Source organism: Pristiophorus japonicus, chromosome 21, assembly GCF_044704955.1.
Source record: "Pristiophorus japonicus isolate sPriJap1 chromosome 21, sPriJap1.hap1, whole genome shotgun sequence".
NCBI classification, from domain to species: Eukaryota; Metazoa; Chordata; class Chondrichthyes; family Pristiophoridae; genus Pristiophorus; species Pristiophorus japonicus.
In genome coordinates, this window is record NC_091997.1 from 36,082,174 (window position 1) to 36,109,833 (window position 27,660).

The 27,660-nt window shown below is 51.0% G+C and overlaps 1 protein-coding gene across 1 annotated transcript; it reads right to left on the reverse strand.

Annotated features, from left to right (window-relative positions):
* Positions 1 to 13,987: 13,987 nt before the first annotated feature.
* selenow2a (selenoprotein W, 2a) lies at positions 13,988 to 25,427 on the reverse strand. Its single transcript, XM_070864629.1, has 4 exons — positions 25,321 to 25,427; positions 22,781 to 22,878; positions 18,534 to 18,610; positions 13,988 to 15,241 (listed from the first exon to the last, which is right to left on the reverse strand). Exons 1-4 carry the CDS (start codon positions 25,347 to 25,349, stop codon positions 15,158 to 15,160), a joined length of 288 nt encoding a protein of 95 aa, XP_070720730.1. The 5' UTR covers positions 25,350 to 25,427; the 3' UTR covers positions 13,988 to 15,157.
* Between the last annotated feature and the right edge of the window lie 2,233 nt (positions 25,428 to 27,660).

Sequence of the window (27,660 nt, forward strand, 5' to 3'; positions counted from 1 at the left end):
TAATCTTTTTCTCTTCACATATCTATAGAAGCTTTTGCAGTATTGAGGCTGCACTCCCTCAGTACTGCCCCTCCGACTGTGCGACGCTCTCTCAGTGCTGCTCCTCCGACAGTGCAGTGCTCCCTCAATACTGCCCCTCCGACAGTGCAGCACTCCCTCAGTACTGCCCCTCCGACAGTGCAGCACTCCCTCAGTACTGCCCCTCCGACAGTGCGGCACTCCCTCAGTACTGACACTGGAGTGTCAGCCTGGATTTTTGTGCCCATTCTCTGGAGTGGGACTTGAACCCATAACCTCCTGACTCCGAGGTGAGAGCGCTGCACACTGAGGAGGTTAAAAGAAAAGGAAGAAACTGCAGAGGTTGGCCATTGATTGGAGAGTAGCGAGCTTCTGCCCTACTCCTGGAGTCACAGTGTTGGCTGGTCCGGTTAGGTGGGTCAGTGGTGATCCCAGGACATTGGTGAGAGTTTGGCATTATTGGTGCTACTGAAGATCAGGGGAAGGCTGGACTCTCTGTGATTTGATAGTCAGTGCCCAGCACTCATGTGGTGCTAATGGTACCTGCCACTTGCCAGTTCAAGCCTGCAATTTGTTTTGGGTCTTACTGTAACACTGTCAACAAACAGCCCCACTCCTGTTCTTAGTGACTGTAGTTTTGCAGCGTGTTTGCACACAGCAAGATCCCACAAGCAGCAGTGAGGTGAATGATCCGTTAAGCTGTTTTTGCTGGTATTGGCTGGGGGGAAGGCAGGGGGGTGGGGGGGCTGGGGGCGCAGGGTGGGAGTCTATTGACCAGGATAATTCTCCGTTTGTTTTATCCGTTCCTGGCAAGGCCGGCATTTATTGACCATCCCTAATTGCCCCTTGAGAAGGTGACGGTGAGCCGCCTTCTTGAATCGCTGCAGTCCGTGTGGTGAAGGTGCTCCCACAGTGCTGTTAGGGAGGGAGTTCCTGGATTTTGATCCAGCGACGATAAAGGAACGGCCGATATATTTCTAAGTCAGGATGGTGTGTGACTTGGAGGGGAACGTGGAGGTGGTGGTGTTCCCATGCACCTGCTGCCCTTGTCCTTCTAGATGGTAGAGGTCGCGGGTTTGGGAGGTGCTGCTGAAGAAGCCTTGGCGAGTTGCTGCAGTGCATCTTGTAGATGGTACACACTGCAGCCACGGTGTGCCAGTGGTGGAGGGAGTGAATGTTTAAGGTGGTGGATTAAGGCTGCTTTGTCCTGGATGGTGTCGAGCTTCTTGAGTGTTGTTGGAGTTGCACTCATCCAGGCAAGTGGAGAATATTCCATCACACTCCTGACTTGTGCCTTTTAGATGGTGGAAAGGCTTTGGGATTCAGGAGTTGAGACTCTCGCCGCAGAATACCCAGCCTCTGACCTGATCTTGTTGCCACAGTATTTATGTGGCTGGTCCAGTTAAGTTTCTGGTCAATGGTGGCCCCCAGGATGTTGATGGTGGGGGATTCGGCGATGTAATGCCGTTGAATGTCAAGGGGCGGTAGTTAGATTCACTTGTTGAAGATAGTCATTGCCTGGCACTTCTGTGGCACGAATGTTACTTGCCACTTATCAGCTGAACCTGAATGTTGTCCAGGTCTTGCTGCATGCGGTATGGACTGCTTCATTATCTGAGGAGCTGTGAATGGAACTGAACACTGTTCAATTATCAGCGATCATCCCCACTTCTGACCTTATGATGGAGGGAAGGTCATTGCTGAAGCAGCTGAAGATGGTTGGGCCGAGGACACTGCCCTGAGGAGCTGCTGCAGCAATGTCCTGGGGCTGAGATGATTGACCTCCAATCATCACAACCATCTTCCTTTGTGCTAGGTATGACTCCAGCCAGTGAAGTTTTCCCCCTGATTCCCATTGACTTCAGTTTTACTCGGGCTCCTTGATGCCACACTCGGTCAAATGCTGCCTTGATGTCGAGGGCAGTCACTCTCACCTCATCTCTGGAATTCAGCTCTTTTGTCCATGTTTGGACCAAGGCTGTAATGCTGTCTGGAGCTGAGTGGTCCTGGCAGAACCTAAACTGGCCATCAGTGAGCAGGTTATTGGTAAGTGCCATGTGATAGCATTGTCGATGACACCTTCAATGACTATGCTGATTGAGAATAGACTGATGGGGCAGTCATCGGCCGTATTGGATTTGTCCTGCTTTTTGAGGACAGGACATACCTGGGCAGTTTTACACATTGTCGGATAGATGCCAGTGTTGTAGCTGTACTGGAACAGCTTGGCTAGAGGTGTGGCTAGTTCTGGAGCACAAGTCTTCAGCTCGACAGCCGAGATGTTGTCGGGGCCCATAGCCTTTGCTGTATCCAGTGTGCTCAGCCGTTTCTTGATATCACGTGGAGTGAATCGAATTGGCTGAAGTCTGGCTTCTGTGATAGTGGTGACCTCAGGAGGAGGCCGCTATGGATCATCCACTTGGCACTTCTGGCTGAAGATGGTTGCAAATGCTTCAACCTTGTCTTTTGCACTCGCGTGCTGGGCTCCGCCATCATTGAGGATGGGGATATTCATGGAGCCGCCTCCTCCCGTTAGTTTTTCAATTGTCCACCACCATTCACAACTGGACGTGGCAGGACTGCAGAGCTTTGATCTGATCCATTGATTGTGGGATCACTTAGCTCTGTCTATAGCATGCTGCTTTCGCTCTTTGAATAGTTCCATGGCATCGTAATTAGCCGTTGAGTCCCTGAGCTGGGGAGGGGAAATCTCAGTTTAGGTTCCTGCCTGATTGCTATCCAATGACTGCTTTGAGTGTGCGTATGTCTGTGTGTGCCTGTGTGTGTATGTCTGTGTTGAGTATGCCTGTGACTGCATGTGTCTGTGTGTGTGCATGTGTCTATGTGTGTGTGTGTCTATGTGTGGAGGGCAGATGACTGAAGATAACATTGAGGTTGGAATCTGCATCGAAGCAGGATTCAAATGCCTCGCTCCAGCAGAAGTCCGGGACTCCCTGATAGTGTGAGGAATCTGTGGCTGTGCATTGAGTTTATCAGTGCGGGCTTTATCACCGGATCCAGGTTCCGCCCCACCCACCTTCACCTCGATCCAGAGAAATATTCAGCCTCTTCCTTGTGCCTCTGACATAATCCTCATATCTCATAAAGCCAGGTTTGGAAAGATTAATCACTGCTGTGGTATTTTTAATTTGAATTTCCATCAATCCTTTCAGAGCCCTGGTTTGATTTTGACGTGCATTGTGTGTAGCTGTCATTCAATCACTGCCAGCTCTGTGACCTCCGCCTCAGCCCAGAGCAAGCATTACTGTGCGTGCGTGCGTGGGCAAACGGACACACGCCAGCGCTGTGTGCTTAACGTGCCTGTACACGATCAGTACCTCAGGGTGTGTAAAATCTAACAGCTGATGAGCAAGGTCAGGTGGTAAGTGCATCACATCTCAGGTACTGCTCATAGGGCCCCTCACTGCCCCAGGGAATGGTGGACGAGTGTAGCTCTCCTTATGCAGCCCCTCGAAACTTAACCATTTTTCAAGTCTCTGCTGAATAAGAACATGAATTCTATGAATGGGGCAGCAACAACAACCTGCATTTATATAGCGGCTTTAGGCAGCAAAACATCCCAGGGTGCCTCACAGGAGCGTTATCAGACAACATTTGACACCGAGCCACATAAGGAGATATTAGGACAGTGGTCAATGAGGTCGGTTGTAAGGAAAGTCATAAAGGAAGGGAGAGAGGTGGAGAGGCGGCGAGGGTTAGGGAGGAACAATGGGTACCCACCAATCAGCAATGATATTCGGATCCCAGACTGCCTATCCCTGTGGAGGACGCTGCCTGACCATTTGTAGCTCTACTTTGCTCAATGGCTCAACAGTTTACACAAGAACATGAGAATTAGGAGCAGGAATCGGCCATTTGGCCCCTCGAGCCTGCTCCACCATTCAATATCATGGCTGATCTGATCTTGGCCTCAACTCCACTTCCCTGCCCGCTCCCCATAACCCTCGACTCCCCTATACGTCAAGAATCTGTCTATCTCCACCTTAAATATATTCAATGACCCAGCCTCCACAGCTCTCTGGGGCAGAGAATTTCAAAGATTCACGACCCTCTGAGAGAAGAAATTCCTCCTCATCTCAGTCTTAAATGGGCGGTCCCTTATTCTGAAACTATGCCCTCTAATTCTAGATTCCTCCACATGGGGAAAAAAAGCTCTCTGCATCTACCCTGTCAAGCCCCCTCAGAATCTTACATATTTCGATAAGTTTCAGTCTATATGTCTCTTTGCTGCCTATCTGACTGGTTGGCAATCTCCCTCAGAGGGTTTAGGGCCGATATTGCTGACTGTTCTGCCTCTTTGCAATCTCCAATTTGAAGTCGGACCGTTGATGACCCTAATATTAAATGTAATAATCCAGTTGGTAACCACCCTAATCCCAGTTAACTTTCTCTTCAGTTACCTGGTTATCTAACGTCCAGCAACCCATGCTTCCATGAATCTGCTTGGGACCACCAACTTTCTTGAAGCTATGATGCTTTGTGTTTCTTGCCTTTGCACACACTCCATGCTCCTGAGTCCCATACTTTATACCCGACTCCAGGACTTGCCTGTTTTGAAGGAACATACTTTGAATTCCTAGGATCGTACTTCTAACCATTTTTTTAAACAAAGTAGATTGTATTTGTTGTGTATGTAAACATTATAATGGTGTAAGTCTTGCCACCAGAGGGCGCACCTGTTGGAGGCCCAAGGGTCACCTGCACACCTCGTGCAAGGGATTATAAAAGGTTGTCTGCCATGCTGCTTAGGCACTCTGGAGTTTTATTAAAGAGACTAAGGTCACATCAGTTTAAGCTCACAGTACTCAGTCTTGTGGAGTTATTCTAAACATAGCAGTATTAATCTAATTAAACGTTCACATTTCTGGTCTCGTTTGCCTCCGCTGAACCTTGTAAATCATTTTCTCCTACTCATGGTTCCGTGGGTCTCACTCTCCTCTCTGAGACAGGAAGTTGTGGGCAGAAAATTTAGGAACAGGAGGAGGCCGTTCAGCCCCTCGAGTCTGTTCCGCCATTCAGTGAGATCGTGGCTGACAACCCAGTGTGGTACTGCGGGAGTGCTGCATTGTCGGAGGGCCATCCTTCAGCTGAAGCTGTAAGGAGGAGACGCTAGGGTTGGGATTCGGGACTGAGCTGAAAGGCCACCTCCATCTAAACTCATCTCATCATCATCGGCAGTCCCTCGAAATCGAGGAAGACTTGCTTCCATGAAACTTATCTATTAATCAAACATAAGGCAGAAGGTCACGACAGGTGTCAGGGCACAACGAATCCTTGGTTTTGTACCTGGAGGCATAGAATTCAAAAGCAAGAAGGTAATGTGGAACGTGCGTGTCTAACGGCAGTCAGAGGATTGGGGACGGTTTTAATCACCGCATTGTAGGAAGGATAGGAAAAGGAAAAGAGTAGATGCACTGAGGTGGTACCAGGGATGAAAGGTTAAAGAAAAAAAACGACTTGTATTTATCATCATCATCATAGGCAGTCCCTCGGAATCGAGGAAGACTTGCTTCCACTCTAAAAGTGAGTTCCCAGGTGACTGAACAGTCCAATATGGGAATTACAGTCTCTGTCACAGGTGGGACAGACAGTGGTTGAGGGTAAGGGTGGGTGGGACTGGTTTGCCGCACGCTCCTTCCGCTGCCTGCGCTTGATTTCTGCATGCTCTCGGCGACGAGACTCGAGGTGCTCAGCGCCCTCCCGGATGCTCTTCCTCCACTTAGGGCGGTCTTTGGCCAGGGACTCCCAGGTGTCGGTGGGGATGTAGCACTTTATCAAGGAGGCTTTGAGGGTGTCCTTGAAACATTTCCTCTGCCCACCTGGGGCTCGCTTGCTGTGTAGGAGTGTTTGCTTTGGGAGTCTTGTGTCAGGCATGCGAACAATGTGGCCCGCCTAACAGAGCTGGTCGATTGTGGTCAGTGCTTCAATGCTGGGGATGTTGGCCTGGTCGAGGACGCGAACGTTGGTGCATCTGTCCTCCCAGGGGATTTGCAGGATCTTGCTAAGACATCGTTGGGGGTATTTCTCCAGCGATTTGAGGTGTCTACTGTATATGGTCCACATCTCTGAGCCATACAGGAGGGTGGGTATCACTACAACCATGTAGACCGTAAGGTTATACAACGCCTTTCACAACCATAGGACTTTGGAGTGTAGTCACTGTTGTAATGCAGGCAATTTGTGCACAGCAAGCTCCCACAAACAGCAATGTGATAATGACCAGATAATCTGCTTTAGTGATGTTGGTCAAGGGATAAATATTTTCTCCAGGACACCAGGGAGAACTCCCCTGCTTTTCTTCAAAATAGTGGCCGTGAGATCTTTTACGTCCACCTGAGGGGGCAGGCGGGGCCTCGGTTTAACATCTCATCCGAAAGATGTATATGAAAATAGCTATGAACAGAGACAAGAGGTTAGGGCTTTGTTCACCAGAGTCAAGCTGGCGAAGGGGCAAATGGATCAAGGTCTCCAAGGTTACGGTAAGGAGAATAATGAGAGATTGCTTTTGTTGGGCGGTGAGATGGTAACAAGGGGGGCACAAATTAACGATAATGGAATGGAATTAAAGGCGAGGATATAAAGGTGGGATATTAAAAGGTACAGGAGTGAGGGGAGAGTCGGATTAGACTGGGTGGGGTATTAAAGTGTGCGGGGAGTGAGGGGGAGAGTGGGATTAGACTGGGTGGGATATTAAAGCATGCAGGGAGTGAGGGGAGAGTAGGATTAGACTGGGTGGGATATTAAAGTGTGTAGGAGTGAGGGAAGAGTGGGATTAGACTGGGTGGGGTATTAAAGTGTGTAGGAGTGAGGGGAGAGTGGGATTAGATTGGGTGGGATATTAAAGGGTACGGGGAGTGAGGAGAGAGTGGGATTAGACTGGGTGGGGTATTAAAGGATATGGGGAGTGAGGGGAGAGTGGGATTAGACTGGGTGGGGTATTAAAGGGTACAGGGAGTGAGGGGGAGAGTGGGATTAGACTGGGTGGGGTATTAAAGGGTACGGGGAGTGAGGGGAGAGTGGGATTAGACTGGGTGGGGTATTAAAGCATACGGGGAGTGAGGGGAGAGTGGGATTAGACTGGGTGGTATATTAAAGGGTACGGAGAGTGAGGGGAGAGTGGGATTAGACTGGGTGGGGTATTAATGGGTACGGGGAGCGAGGGGGAGTGTGGGATTAGACTGGGTGGGGTATTAAAGAGTACGGGGAGTGAGGGGGAAAGTGGGATTAGACTGGGTGGCGTATTAAAGGGTACGGGGAGTGAGGGGAGAGTGGGATTAGACTGGGTGGGGTATTAAAGGGTACGGGGAGTGAGGGGAGAGTGGGATTAGACTGGGTGGGGTATTAAAGGGTACGGGGAGTGAGGGGAGAGTGGGATTAGACTGGGTGGCGTATTAAAGGGTACGGGGAGTGAGGGGAGAGTGGGATTAGACTGGGTGGGGTATTAAAGGGTACGGGAAGTGAGGGGAGAATGGGATTAGACTGGGTGGGGTATTAAAGGGTACGGGGAGTGAGGGGAGAGTGGGATTAGACTGGGTGGCGTATTAAAGGGTACGGGGAGTGAGGGGAGAGTGGGATTAGACTGGGTGGGGTATTAAAGGGTACGGGGAGTGAGGGGAGAATGGGATTAGACTGGGTGGGGTATTAAAGGGTATGGGGAGTGAGGGGAGAGTGGGATTAGACTGGGTGGGGTATTAAAGGGTACGGGGAGTGAGGGGGAGAGCGTCAGCAGGACCCGACGGTGACAAACACCACTACAAACATCGTTCAGGTGGGTTTTTGTCTCTGCAATAGCCGGAGTGTCACGTTTACTGAAGCCAGACACGGATACCTTCTCTCATGGAGGAGACACTGAAAATATTGCGATTATTTTTTAAAAAGCTGTCCTCTCCAGCACAAATGAAATGGAAAGGAACTCCTCTCCCCGCCGCTGCTCCCAGTTAAGCGGTTGCTCAGAAGCAGACGTGACTGCGCTTGTTTGGAATGAACACGAAGAAACATGTCACTGTATCGTCACCCCTTCCTGTCACGGCACCTGGCAAAGGGGAGCGATTTGCTCATCGATCCGCCCCGACACTCTCACCCACAGGTCAGCCACAGCTGAACCCCACCTCACACTCTGCTCTTCCTATTCACAAGTCACTGATGTGAAAGAGTTGCATTTACGTAGCAGCTTGTCACAGCTCAGAAACAGCTCGCTTCCCATACAGTGAAACACTCTGACATTGTTAAACAAACATGGCCATCATGATTTGCACAGCAACATTCCAACAGTAACGGAGAGATTAACGGCCTGGCAGGCCGTGACTAGAACACGCCATCGCCATCTTTCTCCGAGTAACTGGTGGCGGGGGGCTGGATGTCAACCCAGAATTCAAAGCTGGTGCTCCCATCTCCCCGGGACTGTCTGGGGCTCCCGTTTCCCCTCCCCGGGACTGTCTGGGGCTCCCGTCTTCCCGGGACAGTCTCCCCGGGACAGTCTTGTGCTCCCGTCTCCCCGGGACTGTCTGGAGTGGGATTCGAGCTGTGGGATTGGCTAACACGGAGCCCAAGGCTCTCTTCACCAAAAGCAGTGAGATGAATGGCCGATCCGTGTAGGCCGAGGGAGATAATTTGAGCAGGGCCCAGCGACAGCTCCCTGCTCTTTGAATAAAATCACAGGCTCTTCAACCTCTAGCGGAATCCCTTTCGAAGGGAATTACATGTATATTAAAAAGGAAACATTTATAGCTCCAATGTATGCACCTGTGAGTATGCTCAAAACAAAATAGTTGTAGTGATGTTGCATTCATTGTGAGTGGCTTAGCCAATCACGTGATGTTCACAAGAGAGGCCCTCGGGATTTGGCCCTCAAATCTGGCCCCAAGCTTATGATCTACAGGGCTGCAGTGATACCCGCCCTCCTGTATAGCTCAGAGACGTGGACCATGTACAGTAGACACCTCAAATCGCTGGAGAAATACCACCAACGATGTCTCCGCAAGATCCTGCAAATCCCCTGGGAGGACAGACGCACCAACGTTAGTGTCCTCAATCAGGCCAACATCCCCAGCATTGAAGCACTGACTACACTCGACCAGCTCCGTTGGGCGGGCCACACTGTTCGCATGCCTGACACAAGACTCCCAAAGCAAGCGCTCTATTTGGAACTCCTACACGGCAAGCGAGCCCCAAGTGGGCAGAGGAAACGTTACAAGGACACCCTCAAAGCCTCCCTGATAAAGTGCAACATCCCCACTGACACCTGGGAGTCCCTGGCCAAAGACCACCCTAAGTGGAGGAAGAGCATATAGGAGGGCGCTGAGCACCTCGAGTCTCATCGCTGAGAGCATGCAGAAATCAAGCGCAGGCAGCGGAAGGAGCGTGCGGCAAACCAGACTCCCCACCCACCCTTTCCCTCAACCACTGTCTGTCCCACCTGTGACAAAGACTGTAATTCCCGTATTGGACTGTTCAGTCACCTGAGAACTCACTTTTAGAGTGGAAGCAAGTCAATTTCGAGGGACTGCCTATGACGATGATGTTCACAAGACTCAATAAAACCCCAGCCAGTTGGGTCTGGGTCATCCACGATGAGGTATACAGTTGTGAGCCTGGTGGATGAACTGGTAATGTGTAGTGTGATTGTTAAACCTTTGTTAATAAACCAACTCGTTCTTACTAGCAATGTGTTGCTATGAATTCTTAAGCAAAGAGCCCATGAAGCAAATAGATTACAACAGAACTCTAAGGAATGAGCAGGAGAGAGGGACTAATCGGACAGCTCTTTCAAAGAGCTGGCACAGGTAAGATGGGCCGAATGGCCTCCTTCTGTGCTGTGTCATTCTGTGAAACACCGAGATCTGGTTTTACAAAGTCTCCCCCATGACTGGCCTTTAGTACCAGCTGTGGTTATTGGCCGTGTCCTGGTACAGGGCTTGAACCAATAACCTTTGACCCAGCGACAGGAGCATTTGCAGCGGACCCAAGCTGGCACCAGACTCAGGCTCTGGCTCCTCTGGAGTGGCCGACAAGTGCCTCACTCTCCAGCTTTAAGCCGTGACAGTGAGAGTTCTCAGCCTAAGTGACGGTGGGGGCCCTAGAGCGGAGTCATCAGCTGCAGAGGGAATCCTGACTGACCCAGGGGCTCCGAGCTCAGTGGTGAAACCCCCGGCATCACGTAGGAATTAAGAGCAGGAGTAGGCCATATGGCCCTTCGAGCCCTCTCCGCCAGCACCCTGGCTGCGATCAGTCAAATCAGCACAGACCAACAACAACTTATTTATATAGCGCCTTTAACATAGTGAAACGTCCCAAGGCACTTAACAGGAGTATTAGGAGATAAAACAATTTGACACTGAGCCACATAAGTAGAAATTAGTGCAAGTGACCAAAAGCTAAGTCAAAGAGGTAGGTTTTAAGGAATGTGTTGAAGGAGGAAAGAGAGGTAGAGAGTTGGAGAGGTTTAGGCAGGGAGTTCCAGAGCTTGGGGCCCAGGCAACAGAAGGCACAGCCACCGATGGTGGAGCGATTATAATCAGGGATGCTCAGGAGAGCAGATTTAGAGGAGCGCAGACATCTCGGGGGGTTGTGGAGCTGGAGGAGATTACAGAGATAGGGAGGGGCGAGGCCATGGAGGGATTTGAAAACAAGGATAAGAATTTTGAAATCGAGGCGTTGCTTAACCGGGAGCCAATGTAGGTCAGCGAGCACAGGGGGTGATGCGTGAGTGGGACTTGGTGCGTGTTAGGACAAGGCCAGCCGAGTTTTAGATCACCTCTAGTTTACATAGGGTAGAATGTGGGAGGCCAGCCAGGAGTGCATTGGAAATCAAGTCTTGAGGTAACAAAGGTATAGATTAGGCTTCAGCAGTGGATGAGCTGAGGCAAAGGGTGGACGATGTTACGGAGGCAGAAACAGGCGGTGTTGCGGATATATGGCCGGAGAACGATGTATCTGCAGACCTCGCAGATCGCAGAGACCATGGGGTAAACAGGCAGCAAACTAGTGAGACAAAATCCAATTTCCCAGGACCCACTGATATTCAGTAACGCTGGCATTCAGCACTCCCTGGTGGCCACAGTGAGATTCGGCAGGCAACACAGAAGGTTTGATTCTGGAAACAGAAACAGAGCTCGCGGGAATGTATCCTGAGGAAGGAGCTTAGACTTGAAGCAATAACCTGTCTGTTCTCTTCAGACATATTGAATGACCTGCTGTGTGCAACATCTTCGGTCTTGTATTCGATTTCCAGCACTTGCAGTGTTTTCCTTTCCCTACTGCCCGCTCTGTGAGCTGATCGCCGGTAATTGCGACTTTAAAAAAAGTGCTCCGGGATGTGTGCGTCGCTGGCAAGGCCTGCATTTATTGCCCATCCCTAATTGCCCTCGGGAAGGTGGTGGTGAGCCGCCGCCTTGAACCGCTGCAGTCCGTGTGGTGAAGGTGCTCCCACAGTACTGTTAGGGAGGGAGTTCCAGGATTGTGACCCAGTGACGGTGAAGGAACGGCCGATATATTTCCAAGTCGGGATGATGTGTGACTCGGAGGGGAACGTGGAGGTGGTGGTGTTCCCATGCGCCTGTTGCCCTTGTCCTTCTAGGTGGTGGAGGTCGCGGGTTTGGGAGTTGCTGCAATGCATCTTGCAGATGGTGCACACTGCAGCCATCAGTGTTTCTCATTGACCACTGCAACGGCAGAGGCTGGGGGCCGGGGGAATAGCCAGGGTTCCCGCTGATGCTCAGGACCCCGAGTACCCGCTGAGAATCTGGCGTGAGTGACATCATGCGGAGGTGATCAATACACTGCCCCATTTTACAACACGTCAACGGAAATTGGGGGCTGCTGGGGAAAGTGGGAAATCGGTGAGATATTGAACTGGAGAGGTTTTATTTGGGGCTGGGGGGCATAGGAACATTTTTCACTCCAGGAAAAGGCCTTCATCAGAAGCAGGATTCGTACTTTTCATAGAAACAGAGAATGCAGCAAACACTCAGCAGGTAAGGCAGGGTCTGTCTGGGGAGAGGATGGTCGGGTTAATAGGTCTGTCGCTGTATAACAGGGGTACAGTACTGGTGGGTACAGGTCTGTCACTATAACAGGGGTACAGTACTGGTGGGTACAGGTCGGTCACTGTATAACACTGGGATACAGTACTGGTGGGGACAGGTCTGTCACTGTATAACAGGGGTACAGTACTGGTGGGTACAGGTCAGTCACTGTATAACAGGGGTACAGTACTGGTGGGGACAGGTCTGTCACTGTATAACAACTTGTATTTATATAGTGCCTTTAACGTAGTGAAATGTTCCAAGCCGTTTGAGTATTATGCGATATTTGACACCGAGTCGCATAAGTAGAAATTAGCGCAGATGACCAAAAGCTTGGTCAAAGAGGTAGGCTTTAAGGAGCACCTTGAAGGAGGAAAGAGAGGTAGAGAGGCGGAGATGTTTAGGCAGGGAGTTCCAGAGCTTGGGGCCAAGGCAACAGAAGGCACGGCCACTGATGGTTGAGTAATTATAATCAGGGATGCTCAAGAGGGCAGAATTAGAGGAGCGCAGACATCTCGGGGGTTGTGGGGCTGGAGGAGATTACAGAGATAGGGAGGGGCGAGGCCATGGAGGGATTTGTAAACATGGATGAGAATTTTGAAAACAAGGCATTGCTTAACTGGAAGCCAATGTAGGTCAGCGAGCACAGGGGGTGATGGGTACGCTCCGTTGGGCGGTCCACATCGTATGCATGCCCGACATAAGACTCCCTAAGCAAGTGCTCTGCTCTGAACTCCTACACGGCAAGCAAGCCCCAGGTGGGCAGAGGAAATGCTTCAAGGACACCCTCAAAGCCTCCTTGATAAAGCCGGCACCTGGGAGTCCCTGGCCCATGACCACCCAAAGTGGAGGAATAGTATCCAGGAGGACGCCGAGCACCTCAAGTCTCGTTGCCAAGAGCATGCAGAAACCAAGCGTGGGCAGCAGAAGGAGCGTGCGGCAAACCAGGTTCCCCACCCACCCTTTCCTTCAACGACTGTCTGTCCCATCTGTTAAGAGTCTGTAATTCACGTATTGGACTATACAGCCACCTGATAACTCACTTTTAGAGTGGAAGCAAATCTTCCTTGATTTCGAGGGACTGTATATTGATAATGATGATGGGCGAGTGGAACTTGGTGCAAGTTAGGAAACGGCAGCCAAGTTTAGGATCACCTCTAGTTTACATAGGGTAGAATGTGGGAGGCCAGCCAGGAGTGCATTGGAATAGTCAAGTCTGGAGGTAACAAAGGCATGGATGAGGGCTTCAGCAGCGGATGAGCTAAGGCAAGAGTGGAGACGGGCGATGTTACGGAGGTGGAAATAGGTGGTCTTAATTATGCTGCAGATATATGGTTGAAAGCTCATTTCAGGATCAAATACAACACCAAAGTTGCAAACAGTCTGGTTCCGCTTCAGGCAGGAGTTAGGGAGAGGGATGGAGTCAGTAGCTAGAGAACGGAGTTTGTGGCGGGGACCGAGAGCCATATGCAGCGGAGCTCCCTCAGTACTGCCCCCACGACAGTGCAGCGCTCCCTCAGTACTGCCCCTCCGACAGTGCTGCGCTCCCTCAATACTACCCCTCTGACAGCGCGGCACTCCCTCAGTACTGCCTCTCCGACAGCGCGGCACTCCCTTAGTACTGCCCCTTCGACAGCGCGGCACTCCCTCAGTAATGCCCCTCCGACAGCGTGGCACTCCCTCAGTGCTGCTCCCCCGACAGTGCGGCGCTCCCTCAGTACCGCCCCTCCGACAGTGCAGCACTCCCTCAGTATTGCACTGGAATGTCAGCCTGGATTTGGTGCTCATATCTCTGGAGTGGGACTTGATCTCACAACCTTCTGATTCAAGTGAGAGCGCTGCCCACTGAGCCACGGCTGACAAGAGCTGGTTTCAATTATCAGCATGAACTAATCTCTGTTCTTACAAACAATTGACAACAATGCTTTGGATAGTGAGAATGTTTAATTATATTAGATTCTATCACAGCCAAGTGCAAACTATATAATTCTTTATTTAAAAATAAACTGAAATTGTGAACCTGCTGTCCTGTTAGAAAAGGCATCTCTTTCCCTTCATATTTTAACCATTAATTGTCAGTTAAAACAGTCATTTACAGAGTCAGATTCTAAACCTGCAGCAAGTCAACAACTTCAGTAAATCGGCAGCTGCTGTTCGAGAAAAGCCCAATGCACTGTGATGGACAGCGGGGAATGGGCAGACGGCGGGGGCGGGGGGAGGAGGGAAGGGAGAAGAATGGGCAGGCGGTGGGGGCAAAGGGGCAGACAGGGGGCGAAGGGGCAGACAGGGGATGGTCACAGACCGTGCGAGGGAAGGAGTCACACTACCTTGCTGCCCCACACAGCTACGATGGCAATGGATCCACAACACACGCATTCCACAGCAATCTTTATCCCTCTTACTCCACTAATTGAAACTTAGAATAATAGAGATGGAAGGGCAGGAGTGGGGAGAAGCCTGCCCCTCTGAGCAAAGCAGGGTCTAATCTAGCATTTCCTGTTCTTCCAATCAACAGGAACTCATTGCAGGAACAGAGCAGAGGGCTATAGGTCCACTGCCCTGTGCCCCTCTCAATCTCAGCCACATTATGCAGGGAGATGCCACGCGAGATCAAATGTTTGGTGAGCGGGTGCGTGGGACGAGTAGCCAGCATTGTCCTCTGGTTACAGCAACAGTGGCTGGCTGCGAGGGCTGGACAGCGAGTGGGAGCACGGCAGCCTCCGTGTCCGCCCCAGAGGTTGTTACAGGGAGAAAACAAATGTGGCATAATGGAGGATCAGCAAACCGGGGATTTGCAAGCTACTTTGGATGGGCAAAGAAATTGGACGTGCTCAGAGAGGCAGGAATCACACGTTATATCTGAAGCACAATGTGCGAGCAGAGAAATCTAAACCGCAGCCTTAAAGAATAAAGAATGTGCTAGCAGCAGCTAGTGTCTGAAATCACAATACTACACTGAAAATAAATACATCACACTGTCTTGGGCTTTGTGTGTTTCCAGGACCTGGACAAGAACACACTTGGAGGCAGATTTTCAAGCGCTGTAAGTGTGCCAGGTTTGCAGCTGGTGAAGAGAAGGCACCTTCGAGGCAGGACTACAGAACAGCACAAGGCGGGCGGCTTTTGTCAACCTTTTGCACTTCCTCCCCCGCAGAGGCTTTCTGGATTGCATCCATGATCTGTAAGAGAGGGAGCAAGCAGCACAGCTTGAGAAGCCTACAAGGCAAGCCCGACAGAAAGGCGTTACTGTCAGTGACGGCAGCCTTCGCAGTTTAGCTTTATATTTGTGCCCACATTTCCGCAAGAACAAATTCTTGTAGTTCACAAGTACAACAGTAGCATACATTTATATAGCACCTTTAACATAGTAAAACATCGCAAAATACTTCACAGGAGTGCTATCAAACAAAATTTGACACTGTGCTACATAAAGATAGTAACACAGATGATCAAATGCTTGGGTAGGTTTTATGGGGCGATTTAAAAGCAGGAGAATGAGGTTAACAGGTTCAGGGAGGAAATTCCAGAGCTTAGGGCCCAGGCAGCCGAAGATACGGCCGCCAATGGTGGAGCAAGGGGAATGGGGGGATGCACAAGAGGCCAGAATTGGAGGAGTGGAGGGTTGTTAGGCTAGAGGGGGTTACAGAGGTAGAGAGGGGCGAGGCCATGGAGGAATTTGAACACAAGGACGAGAGTTTTAAATTTGAGGTACTGCCGGACTAGGTCAGCGAGCACAGGAGTGATGGGTGAATAGGACTTGGTGCGAGTTAGAACACGGACAGCATAGTTTTGGATGAGCTGAAGTTTATGGAGGGTGGAAGATGGGAGGCCGGGCAGGAGGCCATTGGAACAGTACTTCAACAAGAGATGAGCACAGCTTTGGGCCTTCGTTAGATAGACAGCACACACCAGGAGCTCCTCGGGAGCAGCACAACTCCACACACAACCCATGAGTGTTACTAATACCCCGCTGACACCATACCTCATCCGATGGTGGATCCACCAGTTGCCTGTCTCCCTGTCTCCCAATCACAGGCAATATGGCCCCTTGTTTTGGTCTTGCCACAAGTGGAAGCATTTTCTCCATGTCTACCCTATCAATCACTTTCCTCATTTTAAAGAGCTCCATCAGGTCACCCCCTCAGCCTTCTATTTTCTAGAGAGAAGAGCCTCAGCCCGTTGTCTTTCCTGGTATCATCCCTGGAAACCTGTGTTTGCACCTTCTCCAGTCGCTCGATATCCTTTGTAGATATAGGACGGTGCACAAGGAGAGCACTTTGGATACCGTAACCTGCATTGATCTTTGCTGCCATTCAGCGAATCCAGCACAGCAACAGGCCATTTGGCCCAACTGCTCCATGCCAGTGTTTATGCTCCTCCCACTAATTACCTGTCACCGTGTCCCTCGTATCCCTCTATTCCCTTCTCCCTCATGTACGCATCAAGCCTCCCGTTAAATACATATAGACCCGAAGGAGGAATCGGTATTCCAGCACCGAAACAGGCCATTCAGCCCATCACTGGGGCTTTCCTCCACATGAACCGGCTGGCCTAATCCCACTCTCCTCACTCCCCACAAAGTCTTTATATTACTCTTTTTTAAACTAACTGCCTAATTACCATTCTAAAAGGATCGATGAACTCTGCATCAACAATGGCTTGTGGCAGAGAATTCCACACTTTTGTCAGATACGTTGACAAGGTGAGGGGAAGAGAGCTGGGAGGAGGCTCGTGTGGAGCATAAACATAAACTCAGGAAAGGATTCTGAGGGGGGATCGACAGGGTCGATGCCGAGAGGTTGTTTCCCCCGGGCTGGGGAGTCTAGAACCAGGGGGCAGTCTCAGGATAAGGGGTCGGCCATTTAGGACTGAGATGAGGAGGAATTTCTTCACTCAAGAGGGTGATGAATCTTTAGAATTGTCTATCCCAAAGGGCAGTGAATCGTTGAGTACATTCAAGGCTGAGATCAATAGATTTTTGGACTCTCGGGGAATAAAGCGATGAGGATCGGGCGGGAAAGTGGAGTTGAGGTTGAAGATCAGCCATGATCTTATTGAAGTCAGCATGGATTTATGAAAGGAAATCATGCTTGACAAATCTTCTGGAATTTTTTGAGGATGTAACTAGTAGAGTGGACAAGGGAGAACCAGTGGATGTGGTGTATTTGGACTTGCAAAAGGCTTTTGACAAGGTCCCACACAAGAGATTGGTGTGCAAAATCAAAGCACATGGTATTGTGGGTAATGACGTGGATAGAGAACTGGTTGGCAGACAGGAAGCAGAGAGTCGGGATAAACGGGTCCTTTTCAGAATGGCAGGCAGTGACTAGTGGAGTGCTGCAGGGCTCAGTGCTGGGACACCAGCTCTTTACAATATACATCAATGAAGGAATTGAGTGTAATATCTCCAAGTTTGCGGATGACACTAAACTGGATGGCGGTGTGAGCTGTGAGGAGGATGCTAAGAGGCTGCAGGGTGACTTAGACAGGTTAGGTGAGTGGGCAAATGCATGGCAGAGGCAGTATAATGTGGATATATGTGAGGTTATCCACTTTGGGGGCAAAAACGCGAAGACAGATTATCTGAATGGAGGCGGATTAGGAAAAGGGGAGGTGCAACGAAACCTGGGTGTCATGGTTCATCAGTCATTGAAAGCTGGCATGCAGGTACAGCAGGCGGTAAAGGCAGCAAATGGTATGTTGGCCTTCATAGCTAGGGGATTTGAGAATAGCAGCAGGGAGGTCTTACTGCAGTTGTACAGGGGCCTTGCTGAGGCCTCACCTGGAATATTGTGTTCAATTTTAGTCTCCTAATCTGAGGAAGGACGTTATTGCTATTGAGGGAATGCAGCGAAGGTTCACTAGACTGATTCCCGGGATGGCCGGACTGACATATGAGGAGAGACTGGATCAACTGGGCCTTAAAACATTGGAGTTTAGAAGGATGAGAGAGGATCTCATAGAAACATACAACATTCTGACGGGACTGGACAGGTTAGATGCGGGTAGATTGTTCCCGATGTTGGGGAAGTCCAGAACCAGGGGACACAGTCTTAGGATAAGGGGTAGGCCATTTCAGACTGAGATGAGGAGAAACTTCTTCACTCAGAGTTGTTAACCTGTGGAATTCTCTGCCGCAGAGTGTTGTTGATGCCAGTTCATTGGATATATTCATGAGGGAGTTAGATATGGCCCTTACGGCTAAGGGGATCAAGGGGTATGGAGAGAAAGCAGGAAAGGGGCACTGAGCGAATGATCAGCCATGATCTTATCGAATGGCGGAGCTGGCTCGAGGAGCCGAATGGCCGACTCCTGCTCCTAATTCTATGTAAACACCAGCATGGACCAGATGGCCTGTTTCCGTGCAGTAAATTCTGTGTGATACATAGTGAGGAACAGGGCCGGGCGGGGCTGGGCAGCCAACTCTGTTCAGATTTGTTCTGTCTTGGCAGGATTAAACTTGCCACTTACATCATCTTCATAGGGGAAGCCGCTGGTTTCCAGTTTGGAGAAGATCAGCTGCCCGTTGACTTCAATCTCAAAGCTGCCTAAAGTCAGAGACAGAAAAGTTCATTTACACACACAGCATACCTTCCCTCAGCTACAGACCGCAGTCACAGACACTTTACAAAGGGCAAAGCAGAGGGAATGTGTTACTGCTGTAAGACGGTGCCATGGTAGGGCACAGCCTCTGCCCCAAGCTCCCGCCTAAATCAGCTGTGATCTAATCGAACGGAGAAACAGGCTCGAGGGGCTGAATGGCCTCCTCCTGTTCCTAATGGGCACACCAAGGCAGAGGTACAGAGCAATAGGAGGGCAGAAGGAAGGGAATAAATGATGAAACATTCTCTAGCACACCTATTGCAGGAGAATCACTGACTGATGGCACAAGAAACATCAAGAGAATAGAACTTTTACATAGGACTACATCAGATATACGACACAGAAACAAGCCATTCATAGAAACATAGAAAATAGGTGCAGGAGTAGGCCGTTCGGTCCTTCGAGCCTGCACCGCCATTCAATAAGATCATGGCTGATCATTCCCTCAGTTATCCCCTTCCTGCTTTCTCTCCATACAACCTTGATCCCCTTAGCCATAAGGGCCATATCGAACTCCCTCTTGAACATATTCAATGAACTGGCATCAACAACTCTCTGCAGCAGGGAATTCCACAGGTTAACAACTCTGAGTGAAGAAGTTTCTCCTCATCTCGGTCCTAAATGGCCTAGCCCTTATCCTAAGACTGTGTCCCCTGGTTCTGGACTTCCCCAACATCGGGAACATTCTACCCGCATCTAACCTGTCCCGTCCCGTCAGAATCTTATATGTTTCTATGAGATCCTCTCTCATCCTTCTAAACTCCAATGTATAAAGGCCCAGTTGATCCAGTCTCTCCTCATATGTCAGTCCTGCCATGCTGGGAATCAGTCTGGTGAACCTTCGCTGCACTCCCTCAATAGCAATAACGTCCTTCCTCAGATTAGGAGACCAAAACTGAACACAATATTCCAGGTGAGGCCTCACCAAGGCCCTGTACAACTGCTCCTATGCTCAAATCCCCTAGCTATGAAGGCCAACATACCATTTGCCTTCTTCATTACCTGCTGTATCTGTATGCCAACTTTCAATGACTGATGAACCATGAAACCCAGGTCCCGTTGCACCTCCCCTTTTCCTAATCTGCCGCCATTCAGATAATATTCTGCCTTCGTGTTTTTGCCCCCAAAGTGGATAACCTCGCATGTATCCACATTATACTGCATCTGCCATGCATTTGCCCACTCACCTAACCTGTCCAAGTCACCCTGCAGCCTCCTAGCGTCCCCCTCACAGCTCACGCCGCCACCCAGTTAAGTGTCATCTGCAAACTTGGAGATATTACACTCAATTCCTTCATCCAAATCATTGATGTATATTGTAAAGAGCTGGGGTCCCAGCACTGAGCCCTGCGGCACTCCACTAGTCACTGCCCGCCATTCTGAAAAGGACCCGTTTATCCCGACTCTCTGCTTCCTGTCTGCCAACCAGTTCCCTTTCCACGTCAGTATATTACCCACAATACCATGAGCTTTGATTTTGCACACCAATGTCTTGTGTGGGACCTTGTCAAAAGCCTTTTGAAAGTCTAAATACATCACATCCATTGGTTCTCCCTTGTCCACTCTACTAGTTACATCCTCAAAAAATTCCAGAAGATTTGTCAAGCATGATTTCCCTTTCATAAATCCATGCTGACTTAGACCGATCCTGTCACTGCTTTCCAAATGTGCTGCTATTTCAACCTTAATAATTGATTCCAACATTTCCCCTACTACTGATGTCAGGCTAACCGGTCTATAATTACCCGCTTTCTCTCTCCCTCCCTTTTTAAAAAGTGGCGTTACATTAGCTACTCTCCAGTCCATAGGAACTGATCCAGAGCCGATAGACTGTTGGAAAATGATCACCAATGCATCCACTATTTCTAGGGCCACTTCCTTAAGTACTCTGGGATGCAGACTATCAGGCCCCGGGGATTTATCGGCCTTCAATCCCATCAATTTCCCTAACACAATTTCCCGCCTAATAAGGATATCCTTCAGTTCCTCCTTCTCACTAGACCCTCGGTCACCTAGTACTTCCGGAAGGTTATTTGTGTCTTCCTTTGTGAAGACAGAATCAAGTATTTGTTCAATTGGTCTGCCATTTCTTTGTTCCCCATTATAATTTCACCTGAATCAGACTGCAAGGGACCTATGTTTGTCTTCACTAATCTTTTTCTCTTCACATATTTACAGAAGCTTTTGCAGCAAGTCCATTCCGGCATTTATGCTCCACTCGAGCCTCCTCCCGTCTTTCCTCATCTAACTCTACCAGCATAACCCTCTATCCCTTCTCCCTCGTATGCTTGTCCAGCCTCTCCTTAAATGCATCGATGCTATTCGTCTCAACCACTCCCTGTGGCAGCGAGTTCCACATTCTCACCGCTCTCTGGGTAAAGAAATTTCTCCTGAATTCCCCATTGGATTGCTTGGTGATTATCTTATATTGATGGCCTCTAGTTTTGCTCTTCCCCACAAGTGGAAACATTCTCTCTGTATCCTCTCTAGCAAAACCTTTCATAATGTTAAAGACCTCTATTAGGTCACCCCTCAGCCTTTTTTCAAAGAGAAAAGAGACCCATAAGTAAAAAGGGATTAGCACATACCGGTAAATGCAGTAAGAAATGACAAAGTTCATAACAAGCCAGTAAAACAAAACAGCATATTATAGAAAGGACATTAAAGGCAGAAAGAGTGTCCAGTGCCGATCCCCAGGAGAAGGAAACTCTAGTAATGAGGAGCGACGTCAGATACTGGGACTGTTTCCACTGGAGCAGGGAAGGCCGAGGAGATTTACTGCAGGTTTTTACAATCATTAAGAGTGTTGATAATGAACCGGGAAAGACTATTTTGTTTAGTTGTGGAGTTAGTGAGGAAGGGTCACCAATTTAACATTGTCACAGAGTGAAGGGAGGGGTTCAGAGATGTGTTTTTTTTTTAAATAAAAGGAGGGTTTGTTGGAGAATGCTTTGCCACAAGGAGTGGTTAAAGCAGAGACAATTGCATCTTTAAAGGGTAGATTGAATAAAGATTTGAAGCAGAGAAGCTATGGGGGAAAGAGCAGGGCAGTGGGGATCGGTTTTGGAATACTCCAGCAAAGAGCCACCACAGACACAATGGGTCGAATGGCCGCCTTCTATGGTTCGAACAGCAAGTTGGATCATAAAGTGATTAAATAGTAGCAGCTTGGCTCAGTCAGAAGATCATGAGTTCAAGACCCACTCCAGGACATGAGCCCACAATTTCAGCTGACCACCCAGCCCGGCACCGACCGGACGCCACACCGACCGGGCGCCGCACCCAGCTCGGCACCAAATGGGCGCTGCATCCAGTGCGGCACCAACCAAGCGCTGCAACCTTGGAGGTACCGTCTTTTGGATGAGACATTAAACTGAAGTCCTGCCTACCTTTCCTGGTGCTTCTGATGGATGTTGCGGAGATCTCCCTGAGCTTTCCCAAGGTGCTGGAATCATTCCTTGTTCAATGTATGGCACCCAAACACAAGCCATTCGTTTCACTTTGGGATCTTGCTCTGTGCAAATTGGCGGCACATTTTTTAAAAATTAATTCACGGGATTTGGGCGACGATGGCAAGGCCGGCATTTATTGCCTATCCCCAATTGCCTTTTAGAAGGTGGTGGTGAGCCGCCATTTCAGAATCAGATGGGTTTTTAATGACAATACGTTAGTTTCATGGTCACCATTACTGATACTAGCTTTTTATTCAATTATTTAATGATCTGAATTTAAATTCCCCAGCTGCCATGGTGGGATTTGAACTCATGTCTCTGGATCACTAGCCCAGTAACATAACTGCTAGGCTACCGTCCCTACCTAAGCAGAGACATTGCTCTCCATTATAATTTATTGTACGGCAAGTATTTCAGTGGGATGCAGCAACATGAATGCAAGTCTTTCTCTTTCTGCAGGTTAGCCAGGTAGCTACTACGGCAGACAGAGGAATTCCCAAAGAACAGATCCTTACAGTTCATCCTTGACTGGTGTTCAAGGTCACCTGTTCTTGCTCCTGCTGTACGAAGCTCAATGGGGCCAATGAGGGCTTCCGCAATCATCCCACCCCCCACCTGAAGTTAGCCATTAGCTGAATGGACAGTGTTAAGTATTGATGTTACCTTGTCTCCCAATTTCTCCAGAAATAACCGCATCAGGAAACGTCCCCATGATGGTGTTGGCGAGTTCCTGATAGCGGGGCTCGTACCCTCAGGCACCACTACGGTAAAGACACGAGAGTCAGTTTCAAACTTCACTTAATATCGGACAGACCTAACGGTGTCACAAGCAGTTGCTGTAATTATCTGAGTACTGTGTCACACGAAGGTTAAATTCTCAGCACGTTACGAGGACTCCTCGATCAGCTTCGCCGGAGACAGAATTCCAGTAGGTCACCTGCTCACGCTGGCTACAGTTTGCAAACTTTCCTGTCAGCCATGGCTCAGTTGGTCACTCGCCTGACTCAGAAGGTCATGAGTTTGAGTCCCACTCCAGAGACTTGAGCTCAAAATCCATGCTAAAACTCCAGTGCAGTGCCGAGGGAGCGCCGCGCTGTCGGAGGGGCAGTACCGAGGGAGCGCCGCGCTGTCGGAGGGGCAGTACCGAGGGAGCGCCGCGCTGTCGGAGGGGCAGTACCGAGGGAGCGCCGCGCTGTCGGAGGGGCAGTACCGAGGGAGCGCCGCGCTGTCGGAGGGGCAGTACCGAGGGAGCGCCGCGCTGTCGGAGGGGCAGTACCGAGGGAGCGCCGCGCTGTCGGAGGGGCAGTACCGAGGGAGCGCCGCGCTGTCGGAGGGGCAGTACCGAGGGAGCGCCGCGCTGTCGGAGGGGCAGTACCGAGGGAGCGCCGCGCTGTCGGAGGGGCAGTACCGAGGGAGCGCCGCGCTGTCGGAGGGGCAGTACCGAGGGAGCGCCGCGCTGTCGGAGGGGCAGTACCGAGGGAGCGCCGCGCTGTCGGAGGGGCAGTACCGAGGGAGCGCCGCGCTGTCGGAGGGGCAGTACCGAGGGAGCGCCGCGCTGTCGGAGGGGCAGTACCGAGGGAGCGCCGCGCTGTCGGAGGGGCAGTACCGAGGGAGCGCCGCGCTGTCGGAGGGGCAGTACCGAGGGAGCGCCGCGCTGTCGGAGGGGCAGTACCGAGGGAGCGCCGCGCTGTCGGAGGGGCAGTACCGAGGGAGCGCCGCGCTGTCGGAGGGGCAGTACCGAGGGAGCGCCGCGCTGTCGGAGGGGCAGTACCGAGGGAGCGCCGCGCTGTCGGAGGGGCAGTACCGAGGGAGCGCCGCGCTGTCGGAGGGGCAGTACCGAGGGAGCGCCGCGCTGTCGGAGGGGCAGTACCGAGGGAGCGCCGTAGATGTTTCTAACCTTGAATCTCAGACTGCACAATGGGCCTCAACGACCCAGGCTTCCTATCGGGGAAACAATTGCCCCACCCTCTTCACTCAGCTGTTGCAAAACATCTTCGCACGCTGTTTGTCAGAGGCCCCTTGGCAACCAACACATAATAATTGTCACAATAATGTTGTGCAAGCTTTGCTATTTTGATGGAAAGGTTTACCCTCCTCTCCCCACCCATTCCCTGGGAGACAAGGGCAGGTGACAGGTCCCCCAGGCTTCTGCTGGGCTGCAACAAACCTGTAAACAGTGTGCAACAAATGAAGTGTGTTCCAACTCCTCCCGGCCCCAAATTCTCCCAGGTCTCAACAAATGTGTAGCCACACAACAGAGAAACCGCCTGGCCTCTAGCATAATTCACAAGCAATGAGTCAAATGGCGGTATTGAAGAGGTGGTCCTTGGACACGGCCAGGGAGGGGGAATTGCCACAACGAAGCCAAGCAACACATTGCCACTTCTGGCAAAGGGTCTGCACCAAAATCAGTCACCTTTTTCTGTACCAATGCTGCCAGGCATTTTTTGTACAGTATATATTGAGTGCACTGACAGGGCAGCCTGTGGATGAATGACAAACCACAGTAAGCAAAACATCACAGAATCTGATGAAGTAAGGAGAATTCATGGAATGACACAGCACAAGGAGGCCGCCACTCGGCCCACCGTGCCTGTACCAGCTCTGTGACAGAGCGACCCAATCAGTGCCACTCCCCCCGCTCCTTCTCCAAAACCCCAACAAATCTTTCCCCTTCCAGTATTTATCCAATTCCCTTTTAAAGGTTATTACTGAATCTGCTCCCACCGCCCTTTCAGGCAGCGGTTTCCAGATCACAACTCGCTGTGTGAAATATCTCATCCCCCCGCCCTGGTTATTTTGTCGATCATCTTCAATCCGTGTCCTCTGCTTCCCGACTCTCCTGCCCCTGGAAGTTATTTCTCCCTATCTACTGCATTAAAACACCTGATAATTACAGGAACACCTCTGGAACAAGCAGGATAACAGGCCTGCTAATAGGCGGCCGCGCCATTCCAAATGGGAACCACTAACAATAGCAGGCGTCACCGTCATGGTGCTGGTCTCGGTGGTACCCCCCACCACAGCCCCAGGCCCCCTCAACACGCCCCGGCCCCAGGCCCCCTCAACACGCCCCGGCCCCAGGTCCCCTCACACGCCCCGGCTCCCTGGCCTCGGGCTCCCTCACAATGCCATTCCGCCAGGCCTGGGCCCCAGACCCCGGCTCCGGCTCCGGCTCCGGCTCCGGGCCCGGGCTTACCCACCAATACTCGAAGTGAATCTTGACTTCCATCCTGCTCCCGCCGCTCCTCGCGCCGCATCAGCAGCGGCACGTCACAGTGCGGGGGCGGGCCCGCGTAACTAGGGGGCGGGGCCTGGGTATCTAGGGGCGGGACCCGGGTAACCAGGGGGCGGGTCCGGGTAACTAGCGGGGAGGGACACGGGTATCTTGGGGGTGGACCCAGGAAACCAGGGCAACTGGGGCTGCGTTTATACAGCGCCTACAACCTCCCAAGCCACTTGGCCGGAGTGTTACTGAGGCACCGCACCATATTGGCCTGCCCACAAGGTAGGCTTCACGGAGCGAGTCACGGAGAGGCGTGAGGCGTGACTCGGGGAGAGCGAGGCAAGGGGAGGGCGTGACTCGGTGGGGCGAGGCTCGGGGAGGGTGAGGCTCGGGTAGGGCGAGGCTCGAGGAGTGTGGCTCGGGTAGGGCGAGGCTCGGGGAGGGCATGACTTGGGGGCGAGGCTCGAGGGGCGTGACTCGGGGAGGGCGTGACTTGGGGGCGAGGCTCGATGGGCGTGACTCGGGGAGGGTGAGGCACGGGGGGGCGAGGCTCGAGGCTCGAGGGGCGTGACTCGGGGAGGGCGAGGCTCGGGGAGGGTGTGACTCGGGGAGGGCGAGGCTCAGAAGGGCGAGGCTCGCGGGGGCAAGGCTCGAGGGGCGTGACTCGGAGGGCGAGGCTCGGGGGGGTGTGACTCGAGGAGGGCGAGGCTCGGGGAGGGCGAGGCTCAGATGGTGTGACTCGAGGAGGGCGAGGCTGGCAGGGTGTGACTCGAGGAGGACGAGGCTTGGGGAGGGAGACCAAGGCGGCCCAAGGCCCGGCCAATGGTGGGGCGATGGCAATCGGCAATGCTCAGGGGTCTGAATCGGAGCAGCGCTGAGATCGCGGGGATTGTAGGACTGGAGGAGATTACAGAGATAACAACAGAAATAGGAGCAACCCGGCCCTCGGCCCCTCGAGACTGCTCCGCCATTCGGCCCCTCAGCCCCTCGAGCCTGCTCCGCTCCACTCCTGCCCAATCTCCATATCCCTCGATTCCCCTGGGCTCCAAAAATCTATCGATCTCTGCCCTGAATATACTCTAAGACTGAGCCTCCACAGCCCTCTGGGGCAGAGAATTCCAAAGATTCACCCCCCTCTGAGTGAAGAAATTCCTCCTCATCTCAGTCCTAAATGGCCGTCCCCTTATCCTCCGACTGTGACCCCTGGTTCTAGACTCCCCATCCCGAGGAAACATCCTCCCTGCATCTACCCTGTCAATCCCCCTCAGAATCTTGTATGTTTCAATGAGATCACCGCTCATTCTTCTAAACTCCAGAGAGTATAGACCCAATCTGCTCCATCTCTCCTCATAGGACAACCCTCTCACCCCAGGAATCAGTCTAGTGAACCTCCGTTGCACCGCCTCCCAGGCAAGTATATCCTTTCTTAGATAAGGAGACCCAAATTGTGCACAGTACTCCAGGTGTGGTCTCACCAGGGCCCTGTACAATTGTAACAAAACTTCCTTACTCTTCTACTCCAACCTGCTTGCCATGCCATTTGCCTCCCTTATTGTTTGCTGTACCTGCATGATGGCTTTTTGTGTTTCCTGTACAAATGACCCCCAAATCTCTCTGAACACCAACATTTAAAAGTTTCTCACCATTTAAAGATATTATGTTTTTTTCTATTCTTCCGACCAAAGTGACTAAGCTCACATTTCCCCACATTATACTCCATCTGCCACCTCACTGCCCACTCACTTAGTCTATCTATATCCCTTTGCAGACACTTTGTGTTCTCCTCACAGCTTACTGTCCCACCGAGCTTTGTATCATCAGCAAACTTGGATACATTACACTCAGTCCCTTCATCGAGGTCATTGATATAGATTGTAAATAGCTGAGGCCCCAGCACTGATCCTTGCGGCAGCCCACTAGTTACAGCCTGCCGACCGGAAAATGACCGGAGGACTGAGAGAAATTTAGAGGAGGACAAAGGGTTCAATTTGGAGGGGGAAAATAGAGTATGAGAAGAAGCTTGCCGGGAACATAAAAACTGACTGCAAAAGCTTCTATAGATATGTGAAGAGAAAAAGATGAGTGAAGACAAATGTAGGTCCCTTGCAGTCAGATTCAGGTGAATTTATAATGGGGAACAAAGAAATGACAGACCAGTTGAACAAATACTTTGGTTCTGTCTTCACGAAGGAATCACAAATAACCTTCCGGAAGTATTAGGGGACCGAGGGTCTAGTGAGAAGGAGGAACTGAAGGATATCCTTATTAGGCGAGAAATTGTGTTAGGGAAATTGATGGGATTGAAGGCCGATAAATC